The 12,578-nt window shown below is 37.9% G+C and overlaps 1 protein-coding gene across 3 annotated transcripts in view; it reads left to right on the plus strand.

Annotated features, from left to right (window-relative positions):
* Nucleotides 1-11,967, plus strand: part of gad3 (glutamate decarboxylase 3) — a 40,116-nt gene extending 28,149 nt beyond the window's left edge. For 2 of the 3 annotated variants that reach the window (XM_055202077.2, XM_055202079.2), the window contains 7 exons: nt 1,180-1,296; nt 1,377-1,441; nt 2,164-2,242; nt 2,334-2,483; nt 9,577-9,684; nt 9,816-9,905; nt 10,807-11,967. In XM_055202077.2, the coding sequence (XP_055058052.1) occupies nt 1,180-1,296; nt 1,377-1,441; nt 2,164-2,242; nt 2,334-2,483; nt 9,577-9,684; nt 9,816-9,905; nt 10,807-10,980 (783 nt within the window). In that variant the 3' untranslated portion in view covers nt 10,981-11,967. The remainder of the gene's footprint in view (nt 1-1,179; nt 1,297-1,376; nt 1,442-2,163; nt 2,243-2,333; nt 2,484-9,576; nt 9,685-9,815; nt 9,906-10,806) is intronic. The other variant, XM_055202078.2, reaches the window with a different exon arrangement.
* The last annotated feature ends 611 nt before the right edge of the window (nt 11,968-12,578 follow it).

Below are 12,578 nucleotides of genomic sequence, written 5' to 3' on the forward strand. Positions count from 1 at the left end.
GTTTGGGTTAGGATGTCTAACAATGTAACAAAAGCTGATTCTAACCCCAACCCCAAGCGACAATGGTAAGAAAACAATGAGAAAACAATGAGAAAACAATACATAAAATGAAACGAAAAAGAAAGTCTTGCAATGGACACGAAAATTTATTAATAAAAATTTGTGCGAGTGACACGAAAAAGCTGAATTTTTTGCCATGGACACGAAAAAATTAATAACATTTTTCGTGACTATAACACGACTTTCTGTGAGATCAGTCTGTTGCTAATGCTAATGTTATCTTTTTAGCCATTCAGAATGCTTGTTGTGAGAGAATGCTTTGTTGCAACTTGATTTTATATGAATTTGTACATACTTTACGAGGTAGCTAATTCATATGAATAGGTATAAAGTCAATCGTACAAAAATCTATCCTTATTAGAAAAAAACATGCATGAAACAGAATGTCATTTGGAAAGCATATCGTACATAAACATTCAAATTTGATAGTATGAATTCATACAAATTAGTCACCTCATAAACTGCATACAAACTGTCATGAGATTGTGTTGTTGAGGCTACAACTGCGTTTGGCTAAAATAATAATACCTATACAAAGTCTGTTTCTAACATGCTGAGTGCTACACTGCCCTACAAAGCCAAAGCGCAGTAACTACGCATTTGGTCAAAATTGAGTTAAAGGTGCAGTGTGTACACAAACATGTCATCATCGGCGACAACTTAGTAAAAAAAATTGTCCGTTAAGGGCTTCTGTAGAAAAAAGGTGGCACAAAATGGCGACTTCCATCTAAGGGGACCCCCGGTTTATGTAGATAAAAAGGTCTTGTTCTAAGGTAATAAACGCATAACAGTTCATTATGAAAGATCTTTATATACCACTGATAATATAGTTTTGTATATTATTTTGCATTTCTGTCAAGAGATCCTTCTAAAAAATGACACACTGCACCTTTAAGGGTTGAAGTGGGCTTTGTGAGATCTGTTGTGTCTTGTGACAAAGTCTCCTGGTTCAAATTTTTCCCATTTCAGAGAAATGTGTGTGCCAAAATTGCAGTAAAATGTTTGACTGGCTGGTGTAAAAACTCAAAGGGCATTTTTCTCGGTTTCAGTGTTTGCGTAGTTACTGCACTTAGCTTTTGGAGGGCAATACAGCTGACTGCTTGTTTTATTCTCATATAGGGTCTGGTCCCATTCTACGTCAGTGCAACTGCAGGAACCACCGTCTATGGTGCCTTTGACCCTCTGAATGAAATAGCAGACATATGCAAGAAGCATGGCCTATGGATGCATGTGGATGTAATGCTTCTTTATCCGTACATATGTTTAATATAGCAAAAATTATGCAATGCCTTAACCTCCTCATACCTTGTTTATAGGCTGCCTGGGGTGGTGGCTTGCTCTTGTCCAGCAAGCATCGTTTAAAAATGCAAGGAATTGAAAGGTAAACAAACTCTGACATGAAGTTATCAATATGTTCGATTGAATGTGCAATATATTGTGCATACTATTTCACGAATCAGCGTGTATGTAATGATTTATATAGTGTAAGCAGTGCAATTCAACATTAGGCTGCAGGGCATTTGAAAATTAAAAGACTGCCCTTATTAAACGCAGCTGTGATTAATTTAGAAGTCATCCAAATTTTTGTGAACACGTGCCGTTTACCAAAGCAAACGTGCATAAAAGATTTTCCTACTAAAAAAAACCTTTGTTCAATTCAAACAAAATACAGAAGCTAGCGGTTCTTTACCGCCTTAATGAAAATATGTTCTGCTTCATCTATACTAAATGTCAGCAGACAACTCTTCAAGTGCTTTTTCTACAGCTTTCTTTTCAATCTTTGTAAAATCAACACAAAGTGCAGGCTTCATTGCCGTTACGTTTGCTCTTCTGCATTGCAATGGCATTTAGTCCGTAAGAGTGTATTAAAACATAACTCATTCAATCTAATTTCAACCTCAGAAGTCTTTCATTTGTTGTGCACTGATGGCTGGTCGGAACCTGTAATTTGCATCTCACTCCCAGAATCCATCAAAGCCATCATACTTTCGGTCTAATGGATTCCACCTCTTGTTTAACCTGCGTTTCAAATATCTACTTTTTCTTTAAAAAGTGTGCTTTCAATTGGTTTCAACATTTTGCATCTCATGTGCTTTAAACCAGGGCTGATTCGGTGACCTGGAATCCACACAAAATGATGGGCGTCCCACTGCAATGCTCAGCTATTCTGATCAAGAAGAAGGTGAGAAAAGCTGAAGTTAGGATCTTTGTATTCAGTCATGTCTTGTTCACAGCACATACTTTACTAGCAGCTTGACACAATTTGTTTTCAGGGTCTCCTGCAGGAATGCAATCAGCTGTGTGCTGAGTATCTCTTCCAACCTGATAAACAGTATGACATGTCCTATGACACCGGGGACAAAAGCATTCAGTGTGGAAGGCATGTTGACATCTTTAAGCTGTGGCTCATGTGGAAGGCGAAGGTATGGGTTTTAAATAAATTCATGTGAGAATGAGTATGAAGGGCTTATCGGGTAAATATGAGAACTGACAAATTAAAAATGTCATTTTCTTAAGTGGAGAGTTTGGTTCCAAAACACAATAAATCAATTTTGACTACTTTTGGGAAAAACGTGTTTTCTATACTAAGAAAGTGACAAGATAAAAAAAACACTATTTTCTGTTACAAACTTTCACATAGCATCTTAAGGTTATACTAGATAGGTAGGGGAGAGCGGGGTAAGTTGTCACACGGGTAAGTTGTCACACTGTTAATAACTCCAACACTAGAGGCTCTATCTCAAAAATCAAATAGCCACTTTATGTGACTTCTTCTTCTATAGTGAACTTCCTGTTCACATGTGGTCAAGATCACTGTAATCTGAGGTTAGCACAATTTTCTTATTTTTCTGCTTAAAAAGTAAAAAAAAATCACTTTACATTTTATGCAATACAACTTTGTTAGGTGTGAATGTTTAAAATGATTATTTTGCACAAAATAGAGGAGACCGTAAAGTGTCTTTTGATACTTTAGCTAAAGTGATATGATGAGCTAAACTTGAGATTTAGACAACATTAGCACACAAGTAAGTATGGGGCAAGTTGTCTCAATGACTTTGGGGCAAGTCGTCACATCTGACAACTTGCCCCTGTACAAACAAACACATCGAACATGCTCAGAAAACATGATATAGAAAAGAATAAGCCTCAATCTAGCAAAAAGCTGTTTCAAAAGAAAGGGAAGCAGAAATCTGGACCTATAAAAAACAAGGCAGCTAAAAGAAGAAAAATCATGCAAGAGTCATCATCAGATGATGAAGAGTGCTTCTGCCTCGTCTGTGTAGAGCCATTTTCAAAGAGTCGTCCAAAGGAGACCTGGGTAAAATGTGTAAAATGCAACAATTGGGCCCATGATGCTTGCACCTCAGGCCAGGCAATTTATGTGTGTCAGAATTGTGATTCTGGAGATGAGTCCTATTAGTCATACAGGGCATCTGTTTTGTTCAGAGGTTAAACATGTTAAGTTAAGCAAGTTATCTGCAGCGTTCCATTCAGTTATCTGGTTTTATGTGAAAGCCATAGAACATTTGAACCAAAGTTCAAAGTAAAGTGGTCTTGCCACTTAATTGAAATGTGCATTATTTGGATTGAAATAATTGTTTTTCCAGATTCTCCAGGCACGGATGTTTATATTTCCAGTTTGGTTTGAGTTTAAAAATTAAAATCAATATTCACAATTAAGTAGTTGTGTTCTTATTTTTAGATAATCTAGTGTGACAACTTACCCGCCCTAGTGTGACAACTTACCCTCCGATGGGGCAAATTGTCACAAGTGCACAGTCACTATTCAACAGTCTACAACTCTGTAATGAGATAAGATATAAAGATGTTATGAATACAACATATGTGCCCAAGACTTCCTTCTTTCATTTGGTATGAGATTTATACCATTTTGATGTATGGTGCTCAGTAAATGTTAGACAGTGTGAAAAGTGTGACAACATACCCCGCTCTCCCCTACATTTCCTGAAGAAAATGTGAAGTGGTGCTTGCCGTGGCAAATTTCGGGGGACAGTATATGTTTATACTCCATACCACAAGTAAAAACAATCCAACCCCCGTGTCTCTACGATGTTCTGATACGGAGTTATAAGGCTTTGTTTACTCTGTTGCTAGGGTACTGTATTTGGTTGCTAGGGGAAAAAATGGCATCCACTAATGACTACACTCCGAGTCACGAGTCAAACGGTCCAACCCCGTGTCTCTACAATGTTCTGATGCAGAGATATAAGGCTTTGTTTACTCTGTTCCTAGGGTACTGTATTTGGTTGCTAGGGGAAAAAATGGCATCCACTAGTGATTACTCTCCGAGTCATAAGTCAAACGGTCCAACCCCCGTGTCTCTACGATGTTCTGATGCGGAGATATAAGGCTTTGTTTACACTGTTGCTAGGGTACTGTATTTGGTTGCTAGGGAAAAATTTGGCATCCACTAGTGATTACATGCCGAGTCAAGAGTAAAACGGTCCAACCCCCGTGTCTCTACGATGTTCTGATGCGGAGATATAAGGCTTTGTTTACACTGTTGCTAGGGTACTGTATTTGGTTGCTAGGGAAAAAATTGGCATCCACTAGTGATTACATGCCGAGTCAAGAGTAAAACGGTCCAACCCCCGTGTCTCTACGATGTTCTGATGCGGAGATATAAGGCTTTGTTTACACTGTTGCTAGGGTACTGTATTTGGTTGCTAGGGAAAAATTTGGCATCCCATAGTGATTCCACTCTGAGTCACGAGTCAAACGGTCCAACCCCCGTGTCTCTACGATGTTCCGATGCGGAGATATAATGCTTTGTTTATTCCGTTGCTAGGGTACTGTATTTGGTTGCTAGGGAAAAAATTGACATCCCTTAGTGATTATACTCTGAGTCACGAGTCAAACGGTCCAACCCCGTGTCTCTACGATGTTCTGATGCGGAGATATAAGGCTTTTTTTATTCGGTTGCTAGGGTGCTCTTATTTGGTTGCTAGGGGCGGGGCTTGGGAGTGGCCAATGATGTGACCAGTTGTTACACTCCGAGTCACAAGTAAAACGGTCCAACCCCCGTGTCTCTACGATGTTCTGATGCCGAGGTATAACTGTTTGAATTTTATGTTGCTAGGGTGCTTAAAAGTGGTTGCTAGGGGCGTGGCTTAATAGCTCTGGGACTATCCTGATAAATTGATTGGATGTCTGAGTAAAATGAGCCCACCCCCATGTCTCTATGACATTGTAAAGCGAAGATATCCTGTCTGGGCATTTTATAATGGCAGTCTATGGGAGATGTTGCTAGGGTGCTCAAAAGTGGTTGCTAGGGGCGTGGCTTAATAGCTCTGAAATGATCCTGAGAGACTGATTGGATGCCCGAGTAAAATGAGCCCACCCACTTATCTCTATGACACTGTAAAGCAAAGATATCCCATCTGGAACGGTTTTATTCCCTTATATGGGCGTGTTCCCTGCCCCATTATAAGTCAATGGGAGATTTCGGGGGCCTCTTACACCCCAGGGATACAACTTACACCCCATTGTGATGTATGTTCTTCCAGAGCCTACCACCCTCTTCAAATGTTATAACCCACATGTTTCTACAAAATCCTTGAGCGGAGCTATGACCCGTCAAAGTTGGGCCCAATGTTAAGTCAATGGGATTTTTCGGGTGGTTTTTCGCCCCCCTTTCGGAAATCCTGCACCCGATCGCTTATAAAAGTCATAGCAGACGTGTCCTCAATAAGCCGGTTGTTTTGAGCCCTGTTTCATTGGTCTACGACAAACCGTGCGGGACGAGTTACGCGCCGAAAAAGTGTCCAGATATAAGAATAATAAATAAAGATATAACTAGATAGAAAAGTTTGTTGACAAACTTTATGTTGGCTTGACAAAGCCTGGCCTGAACGTTAAAAACTGTTTGACAGAAGTTTAGTTTAGTAGGCTATCTGGCTGTTAGTATGTTTAAGTATGAAGCTAGCCTGATTTAGCATGAAGCTAGCATGATTAGCCTGACGCTAGCATGAAGCTAACATGATTAGCATGAAGCTAGCATCAAGTTAGCATGATTAGCATGAAGCTAGCATGATGCTAACATGAAATAGCATGAAGCTAGCATGATGCTAACATGAAATAGCATGAAGCTAACATGATGCTAACATGAATTAGCATGAAGCTAGCATGAAGCTAACATGATTAGCATGAAGCTAGCATCAAGTTAGCATGATTAGCATGAAGCTAACATGATGCTAACATGAATTAGCATGAAGTTAGCATGATGCTAACATGAATTAGCATGAAGCTAGCATGATGCAAACATGAATTAGCATGAAGCTAGCATGATGCTAACATGAATTAACATGAAGCTAGCATGATGCTAACATGAATTAGCATGAAGCTAGCATGATGCTAACATGAATTAGCATGAAGCTAGCATGATGCTAACATGAATTAACATGAAGCTAGCATGATGTTAACATGAAGCTAGCATGATGCTAACATGAATTAGCATGAAGCTAGCATGATGCTAACATGAATTAGCATGAAGCTAGCATGATGTTAACATGAATTAGCATGAAGCTAGCATGATGCTAGCATGAATTAGCATGAAGCTAGCATGATGCTAACATGAATTAGCAAGAAGTTAGCATGAAGCTAGCATGATGCTAACATGAATTAGCATGAAGCTAGCATGATGCTATCATGAATTAGCATGAAGCTAGCATGATGCTAACATGAATTAGCATGAAGCTAGCATGATGCTAACATGAATTAGCATGAAGTTAGCATGATGCTAACATGAATTAGCATTAAGATAGCATGATGCTAACATGAATTAGCATGAAGCTAGCATGAAGCTAACATGAATTAGCATGAAGCTAGCATGATGCTAACATGAATTTGCATGAAGCTAGCATGATGCTAACATTAATTAGCATGAAGCTAGCATGATGCTAACATGAATTAGCATTAAGCTAGCATAATGTTAACATGAATTAGCTTGAAGCTAGCATGATGTTAACATGAATTAGCATGAAGCTAGCATGATGCTAACATGAATAAGCATGAAGTTAGCAAGATTTATTATGAAATTAGCATAAAGCTAGCATGAAACTAGCATGAAGCTAGTATGACTTAGCTTGAAGCTAGCATAAAGCTAACATGACCAAAAGACCCAACCCCCATGTCTCTATGATGTTCAGATCCAAAGATATAAGGCTTTGTTTATTATGTTGCTAGGGTGCTCATATTTGGTTGCTAGGGGCGTGGCTTAATAGCTCAATAAGAATCCTTAGAGGCTGATTGGATGCCTGAGTAAAATGAGCCCACCCCCATGTCTCTGTGACACTGTGCTGCAAAGATATCCATCTGGGCATTTTATAATGGAAGTCTATGGGAGATGTTGCTAGGGTGCCCAAAAATGGTTGCTAGGGGCGTGGCTTAATTGCTATGGGATGATCCAGAGAGACTGATTGGATGCCTGAGTAAAATGAGCCCACCCCCATGTCTCTATGACACTGTAAAGCGAAGATATTCCATCTGGAACGTTTTTATTCCCTTATATGGGCGTGTTTCCTGCCCCGTTATAAGTCAATGGGGAATTTTGGGGGCCTCCTACACCCCAGGGGTGAAACTTACACCCCAATGTGATGTATGTTCTTACAGAGCCTGCCAGCCTTTGCAAATGTGGTAACCCACAAGTTTGTACAAATTTCTCGCTTGCAGCTATGACCCGTCAAAGTTTGTCGCAATGTTAAGTCAATGGAAAATTTGGGGTGTTTGAGCGCCCCGTTTAGGAATTCGGTAGGTCCCATCAGTTAGAAAAGGCATAGCACCTATCTACGGACCAGTCTTAAAAGTTTTGTTAAGTTTTGTGGGTGTAGCTTGAAAGCTCTAGGAGGAGTTACAATTGGTAAAAAGTATGAACAGAAGAAGAATAATAATAATAATAATAAGCTTAGATCGAAGAACAGTATGTTGGCTTTGTCAAGCCAACATAATAATAAGTATGAGCAATAATAATAGTGATGCCTTGCATAAATGCAAGCACCACTAATTAACATTAAAAAATGTAATCCATAATTTGATTTTCAAAAATTTATTATAAAAAAATGCTATAAATCTATTGAATCAATATATAAATGTGCATTCATCTTTGCCATGTTATATTCATTTAGTTGACTAGTGGTATACACTGATTAAAGAAATAAACATTAATGGCATTAACCAAAACACTTACTTTGTCATATTTTGAGCACTGTCATTGCTGCTGTCATCCTTGGGACGTTGTTGCTGAACTTTTTTCACAGCGATCAGTTAATGTTTTGGTCCTGCTTGATATTGGTTGATTTGGAGTAAAATAATGGAAAGTTTTTCATAAGATTCCCTGTCGTCAATGTGTTAGCATGACAGAAGCTTCATGCTGTCATGTGAGAACAAGCAACAGCCGGCATTTTTCCATCTCCCGAGTGCCTCTTGCATATATTATTCGATTTTGATGACTTACGTTTCTTCCCGTCACATAAAACCACCACAGGTTTATCAATTGTTTGTTTGTTGATCACAAAGTAAAAAGTAGATGAGGAAAACTAGGATTCTGTGTGTATTCAATGCGGCGCCATTGTTGTTTACAATGTGTTTTGCAGCCCAGTCTCACGAAATTTCGTTATATAGTCACGTATTTTTTTTATTATTTTTTCGTGCTATTATCACGAAATTTTGTGTTTTTTCGTGATCGTATAACGAAATCCTGTTTTCGTGTGATTATCACGTATTGGTTACTCGACTGTTTTGTCCTATTTTCTTACCATTGTCGCTTCGGTTTAGGGTTAGATTTACATAAAATGACATCCCTAACCAAACCCAACTCTAACCCTAACGCCAGGCGACATATAAAAAAATAAATCAGAAAAATAGATCAATATATAAAGTGACATTCTAATGCAAGCACCAAATCTAACACTAAACCGAAGCGACAATGGTTTAAAAATAGGAAAAAACAGTCGAGTAACCAATACGTGATAATCACACGAAAACAGGAATTTGTTATACGATCACGAAAAAACACAAAATTCCGTGATAATAGCACGAAAAAAGAATAAAAAAAAATACGTGACTATATCACGAAACTTTGTGAGACTGGGTAGGTTATTTGTTGAGTGGATTTGTTGGTTCTGCAGAGTAGGAGGACTGCCATTTATCGAATTTTTTGGAAAAAAAGATATTGGAGATATTGGATTTTCCGTAAATTAAGTTTACTTTACGGAAATTTACTTTTTAATACTGACCTGATACAATACTGATTTTGTCTGTATTTTTTTAATTGCCGTTTATCGCATTTTGGAACCAAACTCTTCATATATATAAATACACTCACATTTATCCACTTTATACTGTTTCCTGGAATGTATGCAAGTCACAAAATATTAATGGATAGATGGACAGATGAATAGATAGATAGATTTATTTTTCCCAGACAGCAGGTGACTTTGGGCCAGATCTGCACCGGATATCAGTGGTATACTTGAATAAAATGAATTGTTTTTTTAGGGCTCAGAGGGCTTTGAAGCACAGGTCAACCACTGCTTGGAAAATGCAGAGTATCTTTACTACAAACTGAAGAGGAGAACGGATTTTCAACTTGTCTTTAGAGGAAAAGTGAGTACCTTTATGTGTGAAATTGACAAGTGTTGAATGCAACTGTACATGTCAGTGTTGAAATGAGGTAATCTACGGTATTTGCACAGACATTGAATGTATTACTTGAACTAAATTTTTCTGTATTTTAGCCCGAACACAGCAACGTCTGCTTTTGGTACCTCCCAAAAAGAGTGCAACGGATGCCTCTTGGTCCGGAGCGAGACAAGGAACTTCATATGGTAAGTTACCAATAGCTACGTTTACATGGACACATTTTGCCTCCATCGGATTAAAATCCTTCCGATTAATAAATCCTATCATAGCGTTTACATGAACACTTAATAATGTGATCGGATTGATGTGCGTGTTTATATGACACAAGATTTACATCAGATTTGATCATTTGACATGCGCACATTGCACAAATATAGATTTGCTTTGTGCCTCAGCTGATTATAAAGCAGCAGCAAAAACACCCATTCACGTGTGCCCAAAAAGAGTATTTTACTTCACGCAGTGCTGCAGAGACCGTTCGCGAGAGCCAGTCTAAACACACGCGTTTGTGGATCAGAGAATAAATCATGGACTGACCGGACAACGCTGTCTTGTATCACTTTATGGGGAATTGGAAGGATAGTAGGAACAAGATTAACAAGACAATCACTTCTTGTGACTTCCTTCAACAAAACAAACTCAAATATTTGCGTCACATGTCATTGCACCTGTGAATATGCTCAACACTCCCGTCCTGCGGGTGGCGGAAATGCACCTTTCAGTGGGTTTGCCAACCGCCATTAAAAAAAAGAAAAGATGGCACATGCGCAGAGCATCCCAGTTTCAGTTATCCATCCGATTCGTATACATGTCCTTTTGAGCGGATTACAAAAGGTATAAACCACCCCTAACAAGCGGATTAGATTTTTAATCAGATTGGCACTTTTTAGTCCGATTGAGGTGTTTACATGGAGCATTTTTATTCAGATTGATCATTTAAACGGATTACAAATGTCCATGTAAACGCAGCTAAAGTTAGCCATCAGGAACACAGACTGAAAATTAGTCTCTGTTAAATGTTAGTGATTTAGAGATGCCCCATTCACTGCCTGCAGCTTTTCAAGTGCACTTTATGAATTCCTACAGGTGGCCCCAAAAATCAAGGCAAAGATGATGGAAGAAGGACTTATAATGATTGGCTATCAGCCACTCGGGGATAAAGTGAATTTCTTCCGCTGTGTTTTTTCCAATCCAGCAACACGGAGGGAGGATGTGGACTTCCTATTAGAAGAAATTCCTCGACTAGGCAGTGAACTTTAACTGCCTTATATATTATATTTATATATATTGGTGTATGCTTAAATGTTTGAAATTACTTCTGTAGACAAATTTAATTGGGCCCACATATTCATTTTCGTGGAGGCTTTTGCCAAAAAAGCCAATGAAATGACTAAAGTGACATTTGTGAAAATAAGGCATTTTAATGCCTAATAACCTTTTCATTGCCATTCAATTGAAATTACTGAACTTAAACATAAGAGCCTGATTTAAACACACTTTTAAAGACTATACGTCAGACACATTTAGAGGGTTTTGCATAATTGAATTATAGAAAATGTGATAAAAAATGCTTGATGTGTTAATATCGTAAGTTATAGATTATTTATTCTTTGTCTAGGTCATGGGTCTCCAACCCTATTCCTGTAGGGCACCTGTTTTGCAGATTTCCAACCCCAATCAAACATGAACCTGCTAATCAAGTTATTCAGGGCGACCTAAAAAATAGAGGCAGGTGTATTGGAGAATACATTGAAATATGAAGGACAGGTACTCTCCAGAAACAACATTGGAGACCCATGATCTAGGTGAACATGAAATGGTATATAAGCTAGCACCGGTCTTGTAGGATAGATCATGATCATCATTAGAAATATAAATTTGAAAGACCATACACAGAATCCAACACAAAGAGAAACTTGTATGGATTTAGACTTGAATCATTTGTACAGTAGACTCTTGATAGGTTAAGATATTTTTGATATTTAATTGCACCAGCTGTAAATCAACTTGAATAAATCTAGTGTGTTTTGAAGTGGTTTTCATGTGGACCATATTTAAATGCTGTGTGGTAGGAGATTGTTTGTCTACTAGTGCCTTCTGCTGGTGAGTTCTTCACATGGCTGGAACAGTTTAAGTCACTTTCCCTCATTTATGAGGCTGTACTGAAACAGATGGATTACATATTTAAGGTTATCATATAGAAAATGTTAACTTATTTTATAAATTAATAAATATTACTATACTTAAAAATCAAATGTGTTTTTATTTCAGTCGAATCACTAAATCAAGCACAACATTTTTTGCTGTCTAAGAAGCAGTTTCCCAGACAGGGATTAGACTAGTCCTAGACTAAAATAAATGTAGGAGCTGTCCAAACTGAAAACAATCTGCACTGACATATCTTAAAACACATCAGTGCCCTTTGGTTGGCTTCAGAATGCACACAAGTATGTTTTAGTAAGGCATGTTTGTTCACTGTAAAAAAATTCTGTAGAAATTGCAGCTGGGTTGCCGGTAACTTACCGTAGATTTAAATTGATGTTTTTTACTGCCAACATTTTGTTCAAAGTTAAATGAACATTAAACATTTACAAGTCTGTGTCTTTACAGAGTAAAACTAAAAAAACAACATCAAGAAAAACATTCTGGAAAACAAAATCTGAAGCAAAAAACACAAAAACGTTGATGATGATTTCTGGTTCCCAGAATGCTTTGCATGAGGCTGTTATTGTATAGTTTTATTCTGTAAAGATAAAGACTTGTTAATATTTAAAATGTATTATACTTTGAACAAACTATTGCCAGTAAATAACATAAATGTAAATCTACGGTAAATTACCGGCAACCCAGCTGCAATA

This window comes from Misgurnus anguillicaudatus, chromosome 2 (assembly GCF_027580225.2).
Source record: "Misgurnus anguillicaudatus chromosome 2, ASM2758022v2, whole genome shotgun sequence".
In the NCBI taxonomy this organism is placed as follows: domain Eukaryota; kingdom Metazoa; phylum Chordata; class Actinopteri; order Cypriniformes; family Cobitidae; genus Misgurnus; species Misgurnus anguillicaudatus.